The 22,990-nt window shown below is 57.5% G+C and overlaps 1 protein-coding gene across 2 annotated transcripts in view; it reads left to right on the top strand.

The window, feature by feature from the left end:
- Positions 1 to 22,990, top strand: part of OSBP2 (oxysterol binding protein 2) — a 139,022-nt gene that overhangs the window by 66,265 nt on the left and 49,767 nt on the right. The window contains exon 1 of one of the 2 annotated variants that reach the window (XM_062182271.1): positions 21,438 to 21,516. The exons of the other annotated variant lie outside the window; for it this stretch is intronic. Coding sequence (XP_062038255.1) covers positions 21,438 to 21,516 — 79 coding nt within the window. Of the gene's footprint in view, positions 1 to 21,437; positions 21,517 to 22,990 lie in introns of those variants that run through there. 2 annotated transcript variants of the gene reach the window in all.

Here is a 22,990-nt window from a genome sequence, read left to right as displayed (position 1 = left end):
TCAGTGCAGAGTGGGCGTTCTGAGCTTTGTGATGTGCATGTGTGTGGGTGCGCGCACATGTGTGTGTGTGTGCATGTGTGTGCGCAGAAATGGGCTTCCCTGCTGAGCCCTCCCTGGTCTTCTGAAGGTGAGCGTGCAGACGTGTGGGGAAGTGCTGCATGTGCCACGCACCATTTAACCCCAAAGGGGTTCAATGCAGGAATCCTTTGTCACAAAAGCCTCAAGAAATGCATTCCAAATGAGAAAATCAGCAAAGAAAGACTTGAGACTCTCACGTGCCCTTGACAAACACTGCAAGTGTGGAAGGTGACTGGGTTCCCAGCCCATCCGACACCCGTGACCGCTGTGCGGAAGACGACTTGGGTGCTGCTTTGTTTCTTCTCTTGAGTTTGTTTGTTTGTTTGTTTGTTTGAGAGAGAGAGGGAGGGAGGTCTTCCATCCACTGGTTCACTCTGCAAATGGCTGCAACTCCGCAACAGCCAGGGCTGGGCCAGGCCCAAGCCAGGAGCCTGGGACCCCATCCGAGTCTCCCACGTGGGTGCAGGGGCCCAAGCACGTGGGCTGTCCTCTGCTGCTTTCCCAGGTGCATTAGCAGGGAGCTGGACCAGAAGCGGAGCAGCGGGGGACTCGCACACACCTTCCACAATAGGATGCTGTCGTGGCATGCAGTGGCACAGCCTACCGTGCCACAACACCAGCCTCCTTATCTTAGAAAGAAGAGAAAATGAAACACAGGTCGAGGTAGTGTGTTTTATTTATTTTTAAGGCACCATAAGGGGGTTGTGATTCTCTTTCCTTAATATGAAAGGCGAAGGCGCCCCCCTTCCCCCTCCCCCCACCACAGTGGCAGACGCCCCTCCCCCACCCAGTGGCAGATGCCCCACCCCCTTCCCTGAGTGGCAGACGCCTGCTCCTGCCCTAGCTGGGCCGTGAATGTTTCCGCTCCATGCTCTTAGCACAGCAGCCACCGCCCTGAGCGCCCCAATAAAATCCCCCAAAGACTGCCTGGACAGCATCTCTTCGTCCCCACTCGAGTTTATTCCAACCGGGCACCCGCCGTGGAGCTGGCAGTTCAGATTTGACAGTGACGAGGCACGAAAAGTTATGCTTGCTTTAGAAACAGGCAGTGGTTGCCAGTTTGGTGTAGCACTTACGCTGGACCCCAGAGGGCCTGAGGGAGGCCGGGAAAGGGGCAGGACCTGGGGTGGAGGTCCACTCTGGCCCGCCTTGTGTATTCCCTGCTGCTCGCCAGGGACGGGGGGGCCATGCTATTGCAGACTTGGAGCTCAGGCCTCCCGGGTCAGCCGCAAAGGCCAGGTCAGAACCAGGATCCCCTCCTCTCAGCCCCAGGACTTCCCTGGCTGGGGAGGAGAGAACCGAGGGAGGGATTTGGGCAGGAACTGGTTCTGCGTGGCTCCAGCAGCCCCATCTGTCGAGTGATTGGCACTCTGGCGCCTAGGATGGTGTGGGTGGGGGAGGGACTCGAGTTCCTGGTTGGTGTACCACCCTCCCCGGATCCCAAGAGACAGCCCACCTGTGACAGGCGGACTCCTCGCCACCCCAGGGCGTGTGACGGTGGAGATGTGAGGACCTGAGCCACGGGCCGGCCCTCTCTGGGCTCTATTGGGCAGAGATAGAGCCCTCGGTGCCGGGGTCGGGTTCCAGGCCGAACTCAGGCATTCTAAGAGGCTGAGCCGCGGCTCCCACCGCCTGCGTTCCACCACGGACAAGCTGGCCTTTGTCTCGCCAGCGGGGCAGGAGGAAATCGCCAACCCCTGCCTGGGACGCGGGCTGGCAAGAGGCGCGGCCGCTCCTCCGGGGAGCGACCCGGTGGCCTGGCACTTGGCTCCTGGCCCGGGGCCCCGAGGGGCGGAGGCGGCGGGAGGAATGAGGACGCGGCGCGGCGCGCCCCTGCCGCGCTCAGGCTGACGGGCGGCGGGCGGAGCGGGGCGCACGGCTCGGCTCGGCTGGGCTCGGCTCCGCGGCGCTCTGAGGGCGCGGGCTGGACGCTGTCCGCGGTGCTGAAGCGCCGGCCGCGGCGGGGAGGCGGGCCCGGGGCCGCCGGGCCGCGCACACCCAATCCCGGGACCGCTCTCCTTCTCCCCGGCTCGACGCGGCGGTGGCAGCCGGCACCGCACCGGGATGGACTGAGAGTGCGGCGGCGCGAAGGCAGCGGCGGCGGCGGCGGCGGTGGCAGCTGCAAGACCCACCCCAGCCTCGGGGTCGGACCCACATCCACACCCGAGAGCCCCTCCCGGGGGTGAGTCAGGGCGGGCTGAGCCGGGGTGGGGTGGTCGGGACCCTGGCTTTTACAATCCACTCCCCCCCCCCCCCGTTGCAAATGTCTTCCAGCCGGGATCCCCAACAGCCTGTAAGGTTAAGGGGCAAGAGCCCTGTCCTGGGGTAGAGGGTAGAGCCTCCTGCTCTCAAAAACCCACGACAAAGGGACAGTCACGAGGCATGCCCTCCTCCCGGCCCTGGGTGTAGCCCACAGCTTGGCCCCAGGCTGGTTTGTCCAGGCTGGTGTCATAGGGCAGACACCTTTCCGTCTCTGTGCAGGGGTCCTGCCCTGGGCACAACCCAGCCCCTGGAATTCGGCCCGGACAGAGGCCAGCCATCTTTTTCAGCAGGGAAAGGCAGGTTAGCTTTGACGGGGGCTGCAGCTGGGAAGTCCCACCTCCCTGGGACTCCCGAGGCATCTGAACCCCTGTGACCAGGGTTTCAAGGGTGAAGGTCACTTTAGTGCACCTGGCTGTTGTGAGAGAGTGGATACTGGGTAGACACTCCCTGCCAGCGGTGTGTGTGTGTGTGTGTGTGTGTTCCCAGCACGCAAAGGAGATTTTAAACTCCAGTGGTGTCTGTCACAGCAGAGCCCTTCTCCGGCCTGCCTGTGCTTCCGAGTAAGCAGTTTGAGGTCACGCTGGGCAACTCCCCAGCCGGAGAAGCCCTGGGGCTCCCTCAGCCCCCTGCCCCCTGGAGCTGTCCCCCCTCCTGCCGAAGTGGGAGATGTGTTTAAACTTGATGGGTCACCTCTGCCTTCGCTCCTACCAGCACTCGGTTCCCATCTCCATCACCTGGCAAGGTCAGACAGAGAGCTCTCTGAACGCTCAGGATGGGCTGCGCGGGCTGCTGGGGGCTCCGCTGCCCAGACAAGGGACTTCTGGAGTGTTGGGGGGGAGGTGAGGGAGCAGAAAGAGAGGGGGAGGAGGTCGAGGGATCCTCCTCGAAGGCCCCAGGGAGGTCCACTTGTGCTGGCTTCCAGGTGGTGCTGGACCCTGATGCTGGAGCACTGGGGGCGGGCGGGGGGGGCGGGGTGGTGTTGGGTTCCGTCTGTCTAAGCCTAAGCCATGTGCATCAGAAGGGGCTCTGGTGGGCAGCTGCCTTGGATCCCCGTGAAAGCCGGGGCAGTGCCCGGGAAGTGGAAGCGAGGCGAGGTGCTGCACTGGTCTTAGGGCCAGTGTGGCGCTGCAGTGGAGCTGCAGTACTGAGGAAGATGCATGCCAAGGGTTTATTTGCATCACCTGCCTGGAGCAGACCACTTGGCACCCAGGCACCAACGTCTCTTGCAGGTGTTGTGTGGAGGGCAGAGGTCGGAAGGGGAGAGGGGAGAGAACGCACCAGGGGGTTCAAAGAGTTGGTGGAAAAATAGAATGGAAGTCTAAGTTTATTCTGGTGCAAAAAAAATTTTTTTTTGAAATCTATGCTTAGTTCTTTCCATAAAATACATTCTCCCTGAACTTTTTTGAAAACAGCTCCCAGATGCATGGACTTCAAAAAATCTTGCATGAAAATAAACTTCTCTTTTGATTTCATTTTCTGTGAATTATTGAACATATTCTGCCTATATTCTCAAACTGTGTTATTCCTGACCACTTTTTTCCCCACCCCAGAGTGGGTTTTTTGGTGTGTGTTTTCTTTTAGCTCCTATGTGAGCTCCTTGTAGTTGAGCCTGATGAATGAACTCTTTCAGAGCCTGCTTGCCCAGAAGGGTGGCTGACTCATAGCTGTGCCCTGACATCACTGCTGATCCGTTTCCTAACAACATAAAGTCCGGAAAGACAGCGGCAGGCCAGCTAGGGAGGAGGCGTTGTGGCTGCTGGGCTTTGCGTGTTGTTTGCTTTGAAAAATGAACCTGGATAGCCAAAAAGTTTTCCATAGCCAGATCAAGTTGAGATAGAGATGAGTGTTTTTGGCATGGCCCATCCCTGGAATGCAAGCAGGCTACCTATTTTTACCCATTGTCTGCGCAACTTAAAACCTCCTCAATAATTCAGGTGGGTTCGAGGTCACCTCCGTAACCGAAGAGGGGACAGTTGGATGAGACACGGGCCCAGACCCAGCTCATGGCCAGCTCAGAAGTCCTGCCCTTGGCTGGGCCATAGGCACAGAAGCCTCTGTGCACAGTTATAAAACACGCGTGAAAAACGTGGACGGAATCTTCTGTCTGGATGTCTCAGGTGCCATGATGAAGGCGTGACAGAGAGTCGGCGGCAGGACACGCTTCCTGGTGGTGCGGGCAGCCGAGCTTGGGTCCCCAGCAGAACAGTGTTGGGGTTGGTGGCAACAGCTGTATGCTATAAAGAAGTAAAGAAACCTGGGTTCACATCCCGATCTTAACCTCTGATTGGCCACAGCCTGTGATCTGAGCCTTGCTGTGCCTCAACCTTACCGTCTGTGAAATGGGGACAGCAGTGTGGGCCTTGTATGTGGACTGTCAGCACAGCAGTGACATGGGTGTGCTCCGTGTTCCTCTCAGTAGCTCACACCATAGTCTGCCTCTGCTGGTTATTACAGGAACCCAAGTGTGTTTAGCCAAAATGCCTCAATGTGTGTGTTTATACTTAAAAAAAAAAAAAAATCTGTGAGGATCAAGAAGGAACTCAGCAGCTCACCGGGGGGTAGCCTGGTCCTGCTGGAGATGGCGGTGCCAAGGTGGGGGCTGCCCTTGGGTCTGCCGACATCCAGGGAGGGACCTTGGCTGGCCAGCAGTGGAGGACCAGGAGAGACAGAAGGACTGTTGCCTTTAGAAGGAATGGAGCCTAAATGCCCAAGGCTACAGGGGCCTCTGGTTAAAGCAAAACCACCCAGGACAAGCTGCCTGGCGAGGGGCAGAGGCTGCCGAGCTGGCGCTCCCTGGTGCTGGCCCGTGTCTCTGTCTCCCGCCCGCCCCGAGGGGACAGCAGCTAGCCCTGGGCGGGTGGTGCCTGCCCCGGGTTTGTTGCCAGGCTTTCCCCCGGAAGCCCCATGAGATAAGCACCATCACCCTCCTTGTTGAACTGACGAGGAGACTCCAAGAAGCTCGGTCCTAGGGCCCCAGGATCTGAGGGTGGCACCTGCCCCGCCAGCAGCAGGAGAGGGCCTCCCAGGCGAGCCGATGGCACGGAAGGGGAGTGATGCAGGGCCCCGGTCCTGGAGCTGCAGGCTTGCAGTCCCCTGCCCTCCTTATACTGAGGTGACTGTGGCCCCCTGCTGGATGGGGAGAGGAAGAGGATTCCCCCGGGGGCTGGGGCAGCCTGGCCGACTCACCGTGGGCAGGAGTCAGTGTCTGGCACCTTCCCTTTCTGGCCACCCCCCCCCCCCCGATCCTCCTGTCCCGTCCTGGGCACGGGGTCTGTGATCCTGGCCATCAGGGTCAGCCGCTGCGGGCAGGAATCAGGGCAGGAAGGTGGCAAAGCCCTTGGAAATCAACGAGGCCAACCCCGCAGGATGTGAATGAGAGGCAGCGACTCACCCAGGGGCTGCAGGGGAGGGGCGTGCACAGGGCTCTTTATGGCCACCCCGGACAGGAGCTCCTCCCCGTGTGCCACACGGCAGGGCCTGCCTGGGAGCCTGGGGCGGGGGGGGGGGGTGTGCCGGTGGCTGTGTCAGACAGGACATCCCGGGCACAAGGCCTTCCTTGGTGGATCCTACAGGCCGGCTGAGCTGGGCAGCTCCCCCACCCTGGCCTGGGAAGCCGCTCCATCTGGACTCTGCCGGCACGGACTGCATTGGTTTCCATTTCCCGGGGTGGTGAGATCACGTTAAACGTTGTGCAGTGGAGTCCCCGGTGCCCGCCGCTCTGAGACCTTGCTCTGATACCGCCTGCTGCCGCCAACAGCCTGGGCCCCAGGCACTGGTAGAGAACGCCGTGCTTGTCGCTCATGAACTTGAATTATTTACGAAGGAGTGTAGGGCTCCCGTAGCTGCTTTGTGCACCACTGCCCCTCTCCACCCCGCCCCAGCGGTTACTTAACGAGCATACCCAGGAGCTTACCCCTTTAACTGAACAGCCTTTCTTGGTGCTGAACCGCGCGCTCCCGTCCCTGGGCTGCCATTCCGGTTTACTGCTCTTGTGGCTCCCACCTTGAACCCCAACCTCTGCCCCTCCCCCCACTCCTTCCCGTCCTCACCGCCTGAAGCCAGGTCCTGCTCATCTTCCTGCCCCATTTTCTCTGGCCTCCGCCCTTTCCCCGTCCCGGGGCCGGGCTGCCACGGGCAGCACTGATCCAGTTTCTCATTCTCCGCTGGCCTTGCCTGGGGCCCCTTTCAGACTCCTGCTCTGGGTGCCTGGGGGGCAGGTTAGTCTTTCAGGAGTGCATCTTCTGTACTGGTCACTGCCCCCCTGCCTTCCCCAGCCACTGCTGGGGATGAGTGCAGGATGGCTCCACCGGGCTTTTCTGCAGCCCGCCCAGCACCTCGCCCCGCAGAGCACAGGGCTGCCCAGGGGCGGCCTCGCCTCTTCTCCCGCTCGGGGGCTCCTCTTCTCCCACACAGGGATATCCTCTTCTTGCCTGTGTGTGTCCTGTAAGCCACCTCCTCCAGGCTGTCTTCCTGCCCGGCCTAGACCAGAGCATGCTTCTTGCTCAAATAACCATTCCCAGGGACCTGAGTATTACACACACACACATACTTTGAAGTCCCAACTCCCTGGGCCTGTGGATGTGACCTTGCTGGGAACTGGGGGCTTTGCAGACATCATCAAGCTACAGTGAGGTCGTGTGGGTAGAGCCTGGTCCAGGGTGACTCGTGTCCTCCTATACTGGGAGGGGAGCCTGGACTCAGACCACAGGGGAGGATGGGGAAGGAGATGAGAGTGATGCTGCCGCAAACCAAGGCGCGCCCGGGGCTGCCCGAAGCCGGAAGAGGCGAGGAAGGGGCCTCTCCTAGAACATTTGTGGGAGCACCTTCCTGCCGACACCTGGGTTTTGGATTTCTGGCCTTCAAAACTGCAAGAGAGCGAATCTCTGTGCCTGAGCCAGGAGGAAGGGTGGGATGAGAACCCTGAGCAAGGGACCTGCTCCGGGCGACCGTCCTTCCGGCTCCTCGCTGGGCCAGCAACCGTCCAGTAAGACTCCCTGCGGGAAGGAGAGCCGCCCCAGGTTCAGAGATGAACAGGTGTCAGTCAAGGGAGAGGAAGGGAGAGACCCAGGCCAGGTGGGCAAAGGCATGGCAGGGAGCCGAGGCCAGGAGTAGGCAGTGCTGAGCCTCCCGAGGCTTCTTAGCTCCTGGTGGGCTGTGGCTTATGCAGGAGTTTGAACTTTAACTTGCTCCCGGAAGGTAGCAGATAATATTTTTAGTAGACAGCCCGTGTGGGTGCCGGCAGGGTGGATCTAAGGGGGCGCAGACTTGGAAGCCAAGGCCAGGGAGAGGAGGGCAGTGTGGAGCTGCCATTGATTTTGAAGAGCAAGGGGGATTTGTTGCATGCAGAGGTTCAAGGAGAGGGAGACCACAGCACAGGCGCCGACCCTCAGGCCTCCAGCCTGGGCCTGGAAGGGAAAGGCGCTCGTAAGGGGGCAGAGGAGAGGTGCTGGGCTCCCCGGGGCCACAGGCGGAGTCAGGGAGGCGTCCAGGTGGCCGTGAAGTTCCAGGACACAGAGGGGAAGACTGTCCTGGCTCTGCAGCCTGGGACAGCTACACAGGGCTGTGGTACTTGGCGCTGCGGAAGTGGATGCCATCACTGGGGCCCCAGCAGGGAGTGGGAAGGGAATGGGGGGGAGGTGAGGACAGTGGGGGTGCAGGCAGAGGGCTTCACAGAGGAGCTGCTGCTGGGACTTGTGAGCCTGACCTGCCGCAGGAGGGACCCTGCAGGGAGCGTCCCACGCGGCTTCAGGGATGACCCTGAGCAAAGCTGCACCTGTCGCTTATCACCTTCGCTTGTGCTTGTGTCTACACTCGCCTTCAACACCCTCTCTCCGCCTTGGCGCGGCGCATGACACCTCTCTGGATCACATGGGCCAGAGTACAAGCCGGTGCGTGCCCGGAACGCCCCGTCCATGGGTGATGCCTCCCGGGTTCCACGGCTGTGATTCTGCAGGTTACTGATAGTGGCAGCCTGGCGGCTTGAGGGTAGGGTGAGACCCACAGCCTGGCTGGAGGCCGGGTGCGTGCCCTGCGGCCCCACCACCCCTGGCTGCAGCTCTGTCCATTCTTTGCAGGGCGCGTCACCATGGGCGGCTGTGTTCCTCCGCTTCCTGGGGATCGTGCCGCGGGTGCGCCAAATGATCCAGCCCTTGTCTGATTGCTGTCTGCCAGGTTGGTCTGTGTGCGCTGGTGTGCTGGCTTCTCTCGCGTGGCTTCCGGGCGCACCCGCCTCTATGCCTGACCCTGCACCCTTTGAGAGTCCCTTAGAGGTCACCGGAGGTTTTGCAGGGAGGAGGCCTCCTCATTGGAGCAGAAGTGACTTTTAGTTAGGAAACACGTGCTTGTGGAACACGTAAATGACTCTCAAATATATAGCATACAATTTAGGCAACTTTCATCACCTCCCTCCCCTCCCGAGAGCAGCACTCCACCAATGTGCTAGCAGGAATGCTTTTCCAGAACTTTCCCACGCATTTACAAAGCCATCAAAGTATACACACGCCCACGCGCACATGCACCCATACATCTTATACACAGTGATGAGGAGACGGCTTTTTTTTTTTTTTCTGTTACTAATACACTTTAGAGCTTTTGCATGTTGGTGAAAATAGGCCAATCTCATTTTTATTTTTAAAAATGTTTATGTATGGGGCTGGCGCTCTGGTGTAGTCTCCTCCTCAGTGCCAGCATCCCAAATGGGCGCTGGTTCGAGTCCCGGCTGCTGTACTTCTGATCCAGCTCTCTGCTGTGGCCTGGGAAAGCAGTAGAAGATGGCCCAAGTCCTTGGGCCCCTGCATCCGCGTCGGAGACCTGGAAGAAGCTCCTGGTTCCTGGCTTCTGATGGGCCCAGCTCCAGTCGTTGCAGCCATTTGGGGGAGTAAACCAGTGAATGAAAGACCTCTCTCTCTCTGTCTCTCCCTCTCTCTGTAACTCTGTCTCTCAAATAAATCAATCTTTAAAAACTGTTTATCTTTCATCTACTTGAAAGAGACACAGAGATCTCGCATCTGCTGGCTTATTCTCCAAATGCCAAACAACCACAGCTGGGCCAGGCTGGAGCCCAGAACAGCGTCCAAGTCTCTTCCGCGGGTGCTGTGGTACAGTGGGTTAAGCCGCCACTAGCAACGTTTCCATCCCATACCAGAGCGCCAGTTCCAGGCCCGGTTACTCGGCTTCTGATCCCACTTCCTGCTATTGTGCTTGAGAAGGCACAAAGGATGGCCCAAGTGCTTGGGTTCCTGCCAGGGGGTGGGCCAGGCCCAAATCAGAAGCCCAGAACTCCATCTGGATCTCCCACATGGGTGGTAGGGACCCAAGTACTTGAGCCCCCACCTGCTATCTCCCAGGGTGCACACTGGCAGGAAGCTGGAGTTGGGAACAGAGCTGGGACTCAACCCCAGGGACTCCACCCTGGAATGAGGGGGTCCCAAGCAGGAGCGTACTAACAGTTGCCCACAATGGAATAATTTTCCCCTTTATTTTCTTTGGAATTGCTATGTACTTGAAAGAGAGACAGAGAGAAGGGAGAGAGACAGAGACAGAGAGAGATCTTTCACCTGCTGGTTCACGGCCCCAAATGCCTGCAACAGCTGTGACTTCAGCAGTCGGAGCTGGGAGCCAGGCGCCCCACCCAGGTCTCCCATGGGAGTGACAGGGACCCTAGTTCTTGGGCCGTCACTTTCAGTCTCCCATGGTGCACATTTGCATGAAGCTAGACTTGGAAGCAGAGCCAATCCTGAACCAAGGCACAGCAACATCGGATGCAAGTGTCCAAATGGCATCTTAACCACTGAGCCAAACGCCCACCCCTCATTTTCCTCTTGAGGGACAGTGGGTTCTTCACCATTTTTGAAAAAAAAATTATTTATTTATTTGAAAGGCAGAGTTATGGAGAGAAAGAAAGAGAGAGAGAGAGGGATCCTCCATCTGCTGTTTGACTCCCCAAATGGCCACAATGGCTGGGGCTGGGCCAGGCCAAATCTGGGAGCTTCTTCTGGGTCTCCCACATGGGTGCAGGGGTCCAAGCACTTGGGCTATCTTCCAGTGCTTTCCCAGGTACATTAGCAAAGAGCTGGATCAGAAGTGGAGCAGCCGGGACTCGAACCAGGGCCCTTATGGGATGCTGGTACCACAAGCTGAAGCTTTACCCACTGTGCCACAGCACCGGCCCTGGATTCTTCAGCTTGTATTCCTGTCCCATAGAGTGCAGTAGTGGGCCTTCATCTCTGTGCACGCGTGTGCGTTTTTCCGTCACGTATGTTCCTAGGAGAGAAATCGGAAGGCTACAGGGCCATGCATGTGACACATAGTAATGGACCCGATCCGGTTGTCAGCCAGAAGGAACACACCCCGCCGCCGTGTCTCCCTGCAGCGTGAGTGGCAGCAGAAGCCACCCCTTTGTTACGCCGATGGAGGAACCAAAAGGCATCTCCCGGCTCTGCCTCGCGTTTCGCTCCTGACCATGGAGTGTGCGTTTATCTGCTTTATTGACCAGCGTGTGCATCCTGCGGCTTGCATATTCATTATTCATTTTTCATTTCACTCCTTGGATACTTGTGGTTTCCACTGCTGGTGTATCAGGAGCTCCCTCTAGTGGTGATTTCTCCCGCCTTGGTTATCTGTCTTGCAAGTGCTTTCTTGTCTTTTAACTCTTTGGTGGTGGCTGTGGCACTATGGCGTTCCCAAATACTTATGTTCTTTTATTTTTTTTTTTTTTAAGATTTATTTATTTATATGAAAGAGTTACACAGAGAGAGAAGGAGAGGCAGAGAGAGAGAAAGAGAGAGGTCTTCCATTTGCTGGTTCACTCCCCAGATGGCCAGAACGGCCCGAGCTAGGCCAAGCCGAAGCCAGGAGCCAGGAGCTTCCTCCAGGTCTCCCACGTGGGTGCAGGGGCCCAAGGACTTGGGCCATCTTCCACTGCTATCCCAGGTCATAGCAGAGAGCTGGATGGGAAGTGGAGCAGCCGGGACTCAAACCAGCGCCCATATGGGATGCTGGCACTGCAGGCAGTGGCTTTACCTGCTACGCCACAGTGCCAGCCCCATGCTTACATTCTAAGCTCCGTCAACCACAGGGCTTGTTTTTTTAGTGGTGGGGGGCTGGGGTGGAAGTGGAGGTTGGAGGCTTAGAATGTTGCTCTCCTGCCCCTTCCTTGCTCTTTGCTTGCCTTTGAACAAAACCTCTCAACTTCGCTCAACTTGAACTTTGCCACCTGACAGCTGTGCCGCCCATCCTGGCCAGCCCCACACCAACTGCCAAGGGCTCACAGGAGCAGCTGACCTTGTTAAACTAATTCTTTGATGGACATGGAGACCAAGTGTGTTTGGGCATTGGACTTGCCTGGGGCAGAAGCTCCGGGGATGCCAGGCACTGCCGTAGTTCACTTTTCTCAGGTGTTTTTTGTTTTTGTTTTTGTTGAGTGCCTGCAGGGCTGAGGTCATTGTCACTTCTCTATGCAGGGAAGTCATCAGCCATAACCAAATCCAACAGAGCAGGTGATTTAAAGAACAGAAATTTACTCTCACCATTCTGGTGGCTGGAAGTCCAAGATCAAAAGCGCAACAGGATTGATTTCTTGTGAGACCTCCGCTGTGGCCGCCGTCTCACCGTGTCTGCACATGGCTGTCCTAACCCTTTCTTATCCTTTTTTTTCTTTTAAAGATGTGTTTGAAAGGCAGACAGGCAGAGACAGAGGCAGAGAGCTCTTCCATCTGCAGGTTCACTCCCCAAACGGCCGCAAAGGCTGGAGCTGTGCTGATCCGAAGCCAGGAGCCAGGAGCTTCTTCCAGGTCTCCCATGCGGGTGCAGGGGCCCAAGGACTTGGGCCGTCTTCCACTGCTTTCCCAGGCCATAGCAGAGAACTGGGGCAGAAGTGGAGTAGCCGGGACTTGAACTGACGCCCATAAGGGATGCTGGCACTGCAGGCAGCAGCTTTACCCGCTGCACCACAGCGCTGGCCCCTGGAATCCATTCTTCCTATAAGGACACCTGTCCTGACAAGTCAGGGTCCACCTTGATGACCTCATCTTATTTTAATCTCCTCTTTATCGGGAGTGGACACCTGGCAAGGCAGCTAAGTTGCCTCTGTGATTGGATCCAGTCCCAGCTCTGCTCCGGCTTCCTCTAACGTACATCCCGGGAGGCAGCAGGTGACGGCTCAAGGCCCCGGGCCCCTGCCATCCACGTGGGAGACCTGGAATGAGTTCCAGGCCCCTGCTTGGAATCCTGGCCTGGCCCTGGCTGATGAGGGCATTTGGGCACGTGAGCCAGTAGATAGGAGATCTCTGTCTCTCTGCCTGTTAGAAACACAAACATTAATTATTAAAAAAAATCATCTCTTTAAAGGTTCAACTTCAATCCCTCACATTCTGAGGCACTAGAGATTTGGACTTCGACACAGGGAGACATGGCTGACTCTGCAACAGAGGGGAAGCCCCGTGCTGGGATGAGACCCGGGGAGTGAGGCTTCCAGTCTCCCGGGGAGCAGACTGTGGATCCGGGCTCAGGCTCGTGCCTCTAACTCTGAAGCCCTGGACCCTGCAGGGACGGGGCAGGGATGATGCGGGGTGGGGGCACTGGTGTTACAACTGTTTGGGTTCCACCACCCTGACTTCCTGCTCACCTGTCACCAACCCTTGTCCCCACCATCCCATGGCCTCATAACTCTCACCCCCTAAGCAGGTGCCTGCTCCCTGCAGAGCTGCACCTGCTCTGTGCCCCAGGAAAGGGCATCAAATAAAAATTCAGCTGAGGGTCCGGTGCTGTGGCGCAGCAGGGTAAGCTACCGCTTGTAACGCCAGGCATCCCATAAGAGTGCTGGTTCCAGTCCTGGCTGCTCCACTTCTGATGCAGCTCTCTGCTATGGCCTGGGAAAGCAGTAGAAGATGGCCCAAGTGCGTGGGCCCCTGCACCCACATGGGAAACCCAAAAGAAGCTCTTGGCTCCTGGCTTCAGTTTGCCACAGCTCTGGCTGTAGAAGCCATTTGGGGACTAAGCCGGAGGATGAAAGATCTCTCTCTCTCTTTGTCTCTCTCATTCTCTCTGTAACTAAGAGACCTTTCAGATAAACCAATAAAAATTTTTAAAGGGGAAAAATAGTTCCTATGAGAGATGGCTTAGCTTTTTTTAAATATTTATTTATTTGAAAGGCAGAGTTACACAGAGGCAGAGGCAGAGGAAGAGAGACAGACAAGAGATCTTCCATTTGAGGTTCACTCCTCCAATGGCCATAACTGCCAAGGCTGAGTCAGGCCAAAACCAGGAGCCAGGAGTTTCTTCCAGGTCTCCCACACGGGTGCAGGAGCCCAACCACTTGGACCATCTTCTACTGCTTTCCCAGGTGCATTAACAGGGAGCTGGATTGGAAGTGGAGCATCCAAGACTTGAACCAGCGCTTATATGGGATGCTGGTGCTGCAGGTGGCAGCTTTACCTGCTACGCCACAGCCCCAGCCCCTGGCTTAGCCTTAAAAAAAAGTCAGTTGATTGGACATAGCTTGCTGCACTTCTGCTGTCATAGGCAACATTGCAGGGGGCGATGAAGAGGACTTGAACTGCAGGAAGCTCCCTGGGCATCGCAAAGCTGTGATTGCTCGTTTGCTTCCCTCCTCCCCTCTGCCCGCACACCTGCCATATCCCATCTTCAGCATCCTACGAACCAGTGCGCATAACCCTGTGCCCTCCTCACCCTACACTGGAGCTAGCAGCTTCCCTGGCTCTCTAAGGAGTGTTCCAATGGCTGCGTGATATTCTACTGAATCACAGACCGGTGTTTTGACCTCATCCTTCAACTTTTGGGCATTTGGGTTCCCCACTTGGGCCGTTACGGATAATGGCGCTGGGAATGACTTTGTACAGAAAGCTTTTTGCTCCTCCTGAGTTGTTTCCTGTGGCAAGTCTCCCAGGAGTCTGATTGCTTGTTGAGTTAAGGGTCACAGCAGCGTGGTGGCTCCTCAATGAGCCATTGATCGCTTTACAGAACGAGCGTCACCATGCCCTGTGCCACCAACATCCAGCTGAGCACCCCAGCTTCTTTCCTACCTCGCTGGCCTTAAGCACCAATAGCGAAATACATTTTGTGACCATTTTAATATACTTAAAAGGGTCCATTAAAGCTGCCTGCTTTGAGTTGCTTTACTAACCAACAAACAAGAAGGAACATTCTGCAATACATTTGGATTTTCCATTCCTTTTGTTGTCACTTTCTTAAAAAAAATCAGTGAAGACCAAACAAATGGACAGGAACGTCTTAGGAGAGTCCCAGCCCTCTGATTGTGTGGGGCGGGATTTGTTGCTGAAAGTAGTACTCGAGCAAGCAAGGGGTCTTTGGGTTACTAACTGCCACAGTAGGTGAATGGGGGCTGAGAAGGGGACAGTGCCCTCGGACCTGCTGGAGGGACTGACCCTAGCTGCTCACCCCGGCCATCAGAATGCAGATCCGGGGATGCTAAAGGAGCCCCTTGCTTGTTCCAGACTCGGCTCCCAGCAGTGTGGCGTTTGCCTCCTCCGCTGTCTCTAACATGGGTGGGGAACCTTTCCTTTTATTCCGCCAAGGGCCATTTGGATATTTGTAACGTCACTCGCAGGCCATGCAAAATGATCCACTTAAAAATGAGCCTGCTATAGACGTACGGACTTTCTCATCCTGCCAGTAGTTGCTTCGGCAAGGTCAGACTGAATAATGCCACGAGCCCTGCACAGCCCACAGGCCAGATGGTCCCCACTCCGGCGACAACACGGGGCACGGGTGAACAGGGCCAGGCCTCGGCACCATCCCTAGCCCTCCCCTTTTCTCAAACTTTTTTGAATGCACTCTCCCCCCAGGGTGCACTCTCCCCCGTTCCATTTTTCTGATCTAAAATGATCAATGGTCCATTGAAAATTTCCCTCCCAACCTTGGAAGTTTATTGTAATTACCTAGCATCCATGGCTCCTGAATTCATTCTTTGGCTTCGGTGTGGAATCCTTTATGAATGAGGCAGACAGAAGCTACCCATGGCTGTGACCACTGCAGTTCAGTGGGGTTTTGCTTTTGAGATATCCCCCATGTGCGTGCATCACGGACCCTCGGAAGGCTTTGCTCTCCCGGGCCAATATGGAGAAGGGCAGGGGCCATCTTCCGGGGGAGTCTAGCCCCTCATTAATAAAGAGCCTGAGACCCAGAGCAGGAGCTTCACAGGTTTAGGGGGTAGCCAGCTCAGGTCTGGAAGCCCCCATTGGATCTTGCTCCCAAGGGGACTCCCAAACCTGAGCCTACCTCCAGGCTGCCCCGTGAAGGATGGGGCAGGGGCTTGGAGGGGACAGGGCTCTGCCAGATGGTGGGCGTCAGAGATGCAGCCGGGGGCGCAGCAGTAGGAGCCTTGGGGAGGCAGGAAGGTGGCGAGGTTTGCTAGCCTGGGCCACGTAGGGCTCTCGGGGGGTGACTGAGCTGCTCTTGTCTGTCCACTCACTGATCTAGTCATTCGTGTGCACCTGCCGTGTGCTCGGCCAGGCTGGAGGCTGAGAACAGAGAGGAAAGGCCGCGGTCCCAGCGCACACGGAGTCCACCATCTGCTGTGAGATGCAGACAAATACATAGGAACCCAAACTGGGGTGCTGGGCCCGGGGAAAGAGACCCAAGCTTCTCCAGGAGCCCAGAATCAAGGAGATTCACACATGCCGCTATCATGACTGATGTCCGTGCCTGCACGGCTTTCCCACAATTGTGACTACGGCTGGCCTTTGGTCCATTCAGTATTTTGTGTTGAAGCATAGTCTGTTGTTTCTAAGGAGTCTCTGCCTGTACACCTGGCTGGCTCCATGACCTTCCATGATCGTGATGCACTAAACATTCACCTGCTGTTAGACAATTAGGTTCTTTTAAATTTTTTTAAAAAATATATTTAATTTATGTGTTTGAAAGTCGGAGACATATCTCTCATCTCCTGGCTCACTCCCCCAAATAACCTGCAACAGCCAGGCCAGAGTTAAGAGCCAGGTCTCCCACTTCTGTCCAGGTCTCCCTGGGCAGAAGCACTTGGGCCATGGCCTGTTGCCCCCTGGGCACGTTAGCAGGAAGCTGGGTCGGAATGGTGGTGAGACTCAATCCCAGGCCCTCTTCTATGGCACACAGGCACCCCCAGCAGCGGCTTAACCCACTGCGCCAGGAAGCACACACCCCCTTTAATGCTTTTAATGTGTTTACTTGAGAGGCAGAGGCAGAGACCTGTAGACAGAGACAGCCACTTCTTCACTCCCCGAACGCCTGCAACGGCCGGGGGAGCCAGGAACACAATCCGGGTCTCCCACATGGGTGGCAGCACTGACTTGAGCCGTCCCTGCTGCCTCCCAGGGCCTGCATTAACAAGAAGCTGGAGTCCGCAGCCAGGGCCGGGAGCCGAATCCAGGCACTCTGGTGTGGGCTGCAGGCATCCGCATCAACCTATCAGCCTCTAGGCCGGACACCTGCCCCTGGGCTGCTGCTAGGTCCCGCAACAAGTAGCGCTCCAAACGGAGTTCCCTGCAGTGTTCCCGCTGTGTCCTTGTGATGCATCCCGTTTGTCGTTTGTCGTCCTCCAGCACAGGCTGCTGTGCAGTGCCATGCTGTCCCCAGAGACCTCACACTAGTTTCTGGAGCTGCTGTCAGTGGCTGGCGGATCCATCTCCCTCCCTTCCTCTCTCTCTCTCTTAAAGATTTTTATGTATTTATTTGAAAGTCAGAGTTACACAGAGAGAGGAGAGGCAAAGAGAGAGAGGTCTTCCATCTGCTGGTTCACTCCCCAATTGGCTGCAACGGCCCGAGCTGTGCCAATCCGAAGCCAGGAGCCAGGAGCTCCTTCCGGGTCTCCCACGTGAGTGCAGGGGCCCAAGGACTTGGGCCATCTTGTACTGCTTTCCCAGGCCATAGCAGAGAGCTGGATCGGAAGTGGAGCAGCCGGGACTTGAACCAGCGCCCGTATGGGATGCCAGCACTTCAGGCCAGGGCATTTTTTTTTTTTAAAGATTTATTTATTTATTTGAAAGTCAGAGTTACACAGAGAGAGGAGAGGGGAGAGGGGAGAGGGAGGGAGGTCTTCCATTCGCTGGCTCACTCCCCAGTTGGCCACAAAGGCTGGAGCTGCGCTGATCCAAAGCCAGGGGCCAGGAGTTTCTTCCAGTCTCCCACATGGGTGCAGGGGCCCAAGGACTTGGGCCATCTTCTCTGCTTTCCCAGGCCATAGCAGAGAGCTGGACTGGAAGTGGAGCAGCCAGGTCTTGAACTGGCGCTCATATGGGATGGCAGCGCTTCAGGCCAGGCCGTTAACCCCGCTGAGCCACAGCTCTGGCCCCACCTCCCTTTTCCCCCTGATGGAGTCACATCCCTTGTAAGCTGAAAATATCGTAAGTTGAATATGGCGTACACTGAAAATGTCAAGTTAACAATGTGTTTAGGGGGCTTGGCGCCATGGATCACTTGGTTAATCCTCCGCCTGCGGTGCTGGCATCCCATATGGGCACCGGGTTCTAGTCCCGGTTCCTCCTCTTCCAGTCCAGCTCTCTGCTGTGGCCCGGGAAGGCAGTGGAGGATGGCCCAAGTGCTTGAGCCCTGTACTCGCATGGGAGACCAGGAGAAGCACCTGGCTCCTGGCTTTGGATTCGTGCAGTGCTGGCCATGGCGGCCATTTGGGGGGTGAACTAACGGAAGGAAGACCTTTCTCTCTGTCTCTCTCTCTCTCTGTCTGTAACTCTACCTGTCAAATAAAAATAAAAAATCTTTTTAAAAAATGTGTTTAGGGAATTGAATATTTAGCCTGGTAGTTAAAATGCCCCTGTCCTCCTATCGGAGTACCCAAGTTAGATTCCCCAACTCCAGCTGCCAACTCCAGTGTCCTGGTCGTGGAGACTGTGGGAAGCAGCAGGTGATGGCTCAGGCCCCTGGGTCCCTGCCACCCACATGGGAGACCCGGCTTAAGTTCCTGGCTCCTGGCTTCAGCCCAGCCCCGGCTGTTGCAAGCATTTTGGGAGTGAACCAATGGATGGGAGATCTCTCTCCCTCTCTGCCTCCCAAACAAATCAATTCATACTTAAAAAAAAAAAAAAAAGGAAAAGGCATTTGCTATAATTAGCCTACTGAGCACCCCAGCTTAGCCAGGTAGCACATTGCCACCTCCCAGGGTTGTAGGAGGGGATTGTGCCACATATCACTAGCCTGGGAAGAGATCCAAATTTCAGATTCAGATGGTTACTACTGAAGGCCGATCAGTTTCGCACCATCATAAAGTCAGGAACCGCCTCTCTGTAGCTGGGTGGGTTGTGTGTTGCCTTTTGGACAAAGGAGTGAACGGCGTGGACACAAGTCTGATCACCAGTGTTCTATAGCAAGTGGAAAGGGGAAGGTGGCCGTCCAGGGGGCGCTGTCCCAGCAGCCACCACCCAGGTGGCACAAGAAAGCAAAGTGGTGACCATGGACGTGAGAGGACACGGAGGACTTTGCAGGGAGCAGGATCAGCTTGGCCTGGATGTGGGGCCCAGTAGGAGCTGAGCCCGAGGGCTGGAGCTGCCTCCATGGTTGCCAGCACCGGGCATTTGGGTGAAAGGACTTCAGTAAGGACTTGGAGTTGGTGCACTTGGGTTTAGGAGGTCTCTTGGAGGGTGACCAAGCACCTGTAGCTGCTCAAGAGATACCCACAATGCATGAGTACAGATGGGCACAGACATGGAACCGGGGGCTCTGCCTCGCACCCACGAGGTTGGGACAGACACTGTGCCCAAGCCCCTGGGTCATTCCACCTGGCAGAGCGGCTGGAATGACCCAGGATCATCTCACCCTTGGCCTCCGCCACACTCAGTCAGCTCTGCCTTACGGCTCCCGAGTCTTCTGTAAGGACCAGCTCGCACCCTCTGGCCGCCTGTTCAGCCTGGTTGTGGGTTGTGAAGTCACGGGAGCAGGAACTGGTCATTTGTGGATGCAACTCCGAGTGTACAATAATTGGGTAGAAAGGAGAGATGGTGTGGGCGGGTGTTGGCTTTCACGGGATTGTCTGTTTGTTTGTTTTTCCTTTACCGCCCTTTCTTCCTCGCCGGGTACTTTGGCTCCTAGCGTCTCAGTCTCCAGCCACAAGCCAGGCGTGGCTCTAGTGAGGACGGTGCTCAGCTCCTCTTCCTGCCCCTTTCTCAACCTCTCAGGGTCAGGAAGATCCCTGCAGCCCCCAGTTCCCGCGATATGATATGCGCGGCATCCGGTTTAAATACCCTGTGTTGGACTTAACACTTGCACGTGGGAATCCTTTGAAAACGTCATTTATGTTTCTGAACACTTTCCCAAAACGTTCCAAACACGGCTCCAATTTCCCCCCATTTTTTCCTCTGGGAACCTGGGGATCTTATGAAACCCCAGAGCGCAGGGCTCTGTGCCAAGGGAGCAGCAACTCCCGGGGGCCCCGGCTGGTGCTCTCCTTCCAGACACAGGTGCATCAGCCGCTGCCACAGGCCAGCGTCCAGCCTGGTGACCCCGGGCGAGTCCCTTTGTCTCACCTGTAAGAGATGGTGTTGGTGGCGCCTGCCGCCCGAGGCTTCTCTGTGAGGATTAAATGAGGGAAACACAGGTAAAGCACAGGGGGCCCAGGACTTGGTGTTTGGTCGCCCAGCGGTGACAGTGCAATGGTGCCACTGTGTTGCTCTACATTTTGTAACCAGAAAACTTAAGGACGATTACACTTGCCTGCTATTCCCAGGCTGGTTAACCCCACACCACGGCGAAAGATTCATCCTCTAGGCAGAAGACGTGGTTCGGAGTCAGTGAGCCGGGGCCACCTGCCCCGAGCCTATTAGATGCTCACTCAGGAGCTTGCTTGCTTGTGTATTTGGAAAAAGCGTTGGTGGGAAGGGCTTCAGTCCCATAAATTGCACCTGCTACATCCCCATGACGGATTTAGCTTCCTGTGAGGTGTCAGTGTTAGTGGAGCCGTGTTAGGCACAGGAGCAGGCCCCAGAGGCTGCACCGGGCATCCATGGTGCAGAGGGAGGCGGGGGCCAGGCCGAGGAATGGGCACAGACAGACTCTGCCTGGCGGGGACTGTGTGTAAGCCAGGGCGACCCCAAGTGCATCCAGAGGGAGTCCATCTGAGGGAGAAGTGGATAGGAATGGGACCTGCTGCGTGACCTTGGACTTGTTTCTAAGACTCCCCGGGGCAGGAGGAAGGTGTGCTGGGCTGAGAGGGGTGGGAGCTGTGGGCCCCCGGCTGTGTTTGATGGGGGCAGCCCTCAGGCTGTGCTGACCAAGTGGATGCGCCCCAGGCGTCTGGGTCATGCACATGAGGTAGGGTGGGGATGGCACTAGCTGAGGGTTGGAGGAGGGAGGGAAGGGTGCGGGCACAGGTCCCCAGGGACTTCTGGGAGTTTCCATATGGACAGCTGGGGAAGCTGTGTTCAGAGAGGTGTGGGCGGAGGTAGGCGTCGGTGCCCAGCAGCTTGCAGCCAGCATGGCACCAGCGCCAACGGCTCCCTGGGGCCCCGGCCTGTTGCCTTCCTTCCAGCGGGCAGCCAGGTGGCCAGACACAGGTGCAGCCGCCTCGGCGGGGTCAGAAGGCGGTCAGGACCCAGGGATGCCCTCCCTCCCCGATGGTCCGAAATCCCCACCCAGCCCCCGGACCATCCCCACCACCCACGCACCCCTGGGCTCTTAAGGACGTCCTCACCCTCTGAAATGAAGCCACGGGGAGCCTGCTGCTGCAGGGGGCGGCACCTGCGCTCCGGTGTTCGCATTGCAAGGTGACGTCAGGACGGGGAGCCCGCCCCGCGCCCGGGATGCCCGAGGGGTCGCACGGGCGAGGGGGCGGCTGGGGCCGCGCACCCTGGCTGCTGGGGGCGAGAAGGGGGGAGCCGCGCGGCCGCTCGCGCTCGACTGGGCTCGGCCCAGCCCCCGCGGCGCCGATGGGGTTAAGCGGCCCGGGCACCGGGCAGGCAGCAGTGGTGCATTGTGGTAACGCGGCGCCGGGACCCGCGCGCGTCCGCCTCCGCCGCCTCCGCCGGGCGGCCCGCCGAGCTGCGCGCGCCTCCGTGCGAGCCCCCGCCCCCCCCCCCCCGGGCCCCGGCACCATGTAGCGACCGGCCGCCCGGGAGGCCGGCCCCGCCGCGGGGATGAAGGGACGCGGCTGCTGGGAGACGGCTTCCGTGCGCTCCTTCTGCAGCTCCGGCTGCCTGAATAAATTTAAGAAGGGTTAGTGCCGCCGGCCTCCGCCCGCAAGAGGCCCCGCTGCATGTTCGGTCCACGCGAGCTTTGGATGTCACTGCCTCGCGGCGTGCGGGAGCCTTGGGGAACCCCTGCTCCCGCACCCCGCCGGCGCGCGCTCCGCACTCGCTCTGCTTTTGCGCACGGGGCGCGTTTGGAGAGAGGGGGCTGCGGCTAGAGAGGCATCCGTCGGGTTAACCTCTGCGGAGAAGAAACCAAATACAATCTCGAGCTTTCTGGAAAGAAGGGGGACGGGGCGGACGGCGCTTAATCCACTCATCCCCGCTCTTCCTTCCCCTGGAGCCCCGGTAGAACGATGGCTTTCAGCTGGCCCCGGTGGGGTGGGGTGGGGTGGGGTGGGGGGACACCCGTGGTGTCAGCTGGGGTCAGCACAAGACCCTCCCCGAAGGGCCGCCTGGGTTTGAGCCCTGAGAACGCTGCCCCGCTCCGCTGCACCCCACCCTCGCCCCTGGGTTCCTGAGTGACCCCTGGGGGTGTGCAGGTGCACAGGTCCCAGAGCCCTTCCCACCACCCATGGGGGGTCCGGGCACCGGCTGAGGTTTAAGCTTTGCAGCTGTTCTTGTCTGCAGATCCTGAGGCTTGCAACCTTGCTTCGGCGTGAGTGAAACCTGCTGTGCTAACCTTGATGGGTTCATTTGGAACTCTGCGGGGTGGGGGGGGGGTGGGGGAATTAGGATCCTTTAACCCTGAAAGACACAGGGGGCAGTTAATTTTTCCCCTAACATAACTTCATCAGAAACAGCTCCTTTAAGAAACCCAACTCCCTCTGATCAGCAGCAAAACCTTGTAATGACACTGCACCTGCTGAGTTAGTCCTGCTACTGGCTTCTTCAGGCCCTGGCTCCTGGCAGAGTCCCCCACCCCAGAGTTGCAGGCTGCAAGCCACAGCTGGGGGGGAGGGGTCAGGTTTATGCAAATTCTTCCGGAAAACTCCAGTCTGAATTCAGTCCCAGGGCCTTGGCAATTCTGGACATTTGGGAGTTGATTTCATGAGGAGCTCACCCTGCAGCCTCACCTTGTAGAGTCTTTTGAAGAAACTTGAGGTGAGTTTTGTCCAGTCTGTGATTCTGAGGGGGAGTTGGAGGCTCGGTCTGCATTTCCAGGTTTTGTTTTGGATATGACGTCGTTGCCAAAGCGGTGATGTTCCGTGGGCAGCGTGGAAGTGGCGTCTCTGTGCTTACTCTAGGTGGGTTTATCCTGAGGGTGGACTGTGGAGTAACAGGAAAATCGGTGTCAGGTGGTAAGGGGCTTTCTTGGTTGCCGTTGTCTGAAAGTTCTGCTGACGTGGGGGCCTGACGTGCACCTGTGTTCTGAGGGTTCTGGCAGGAGCGCTCACTGCTGTCCAGAGACTCCGGTGGGACCTGAGCTACTTACCTGGGGAAGGGCCACGACACACCCTCCTGGGCCAGTGTCCGGCTGTGCCGTGTGTGTGTGTGTGTGT

This window comes from Lepus europaeus, chromosome 23, assembly GCF_033115175.1.
Source record: "Lepus europaeus isolate LE1 chromosome 23, mLepTim1.pri, whole genome shotgun sequence".
Taxonomy (NCBI): Eukaryota; Metazoa; Chordata; class Mammalia; order Lagomorpha; family Leporidae; genus Lepus; species Lepus europaeus.
Note: the sequence above shows the minus strand (reverse complement) of the source record. Positions and strands in the feature narration are given on the sequence as shown.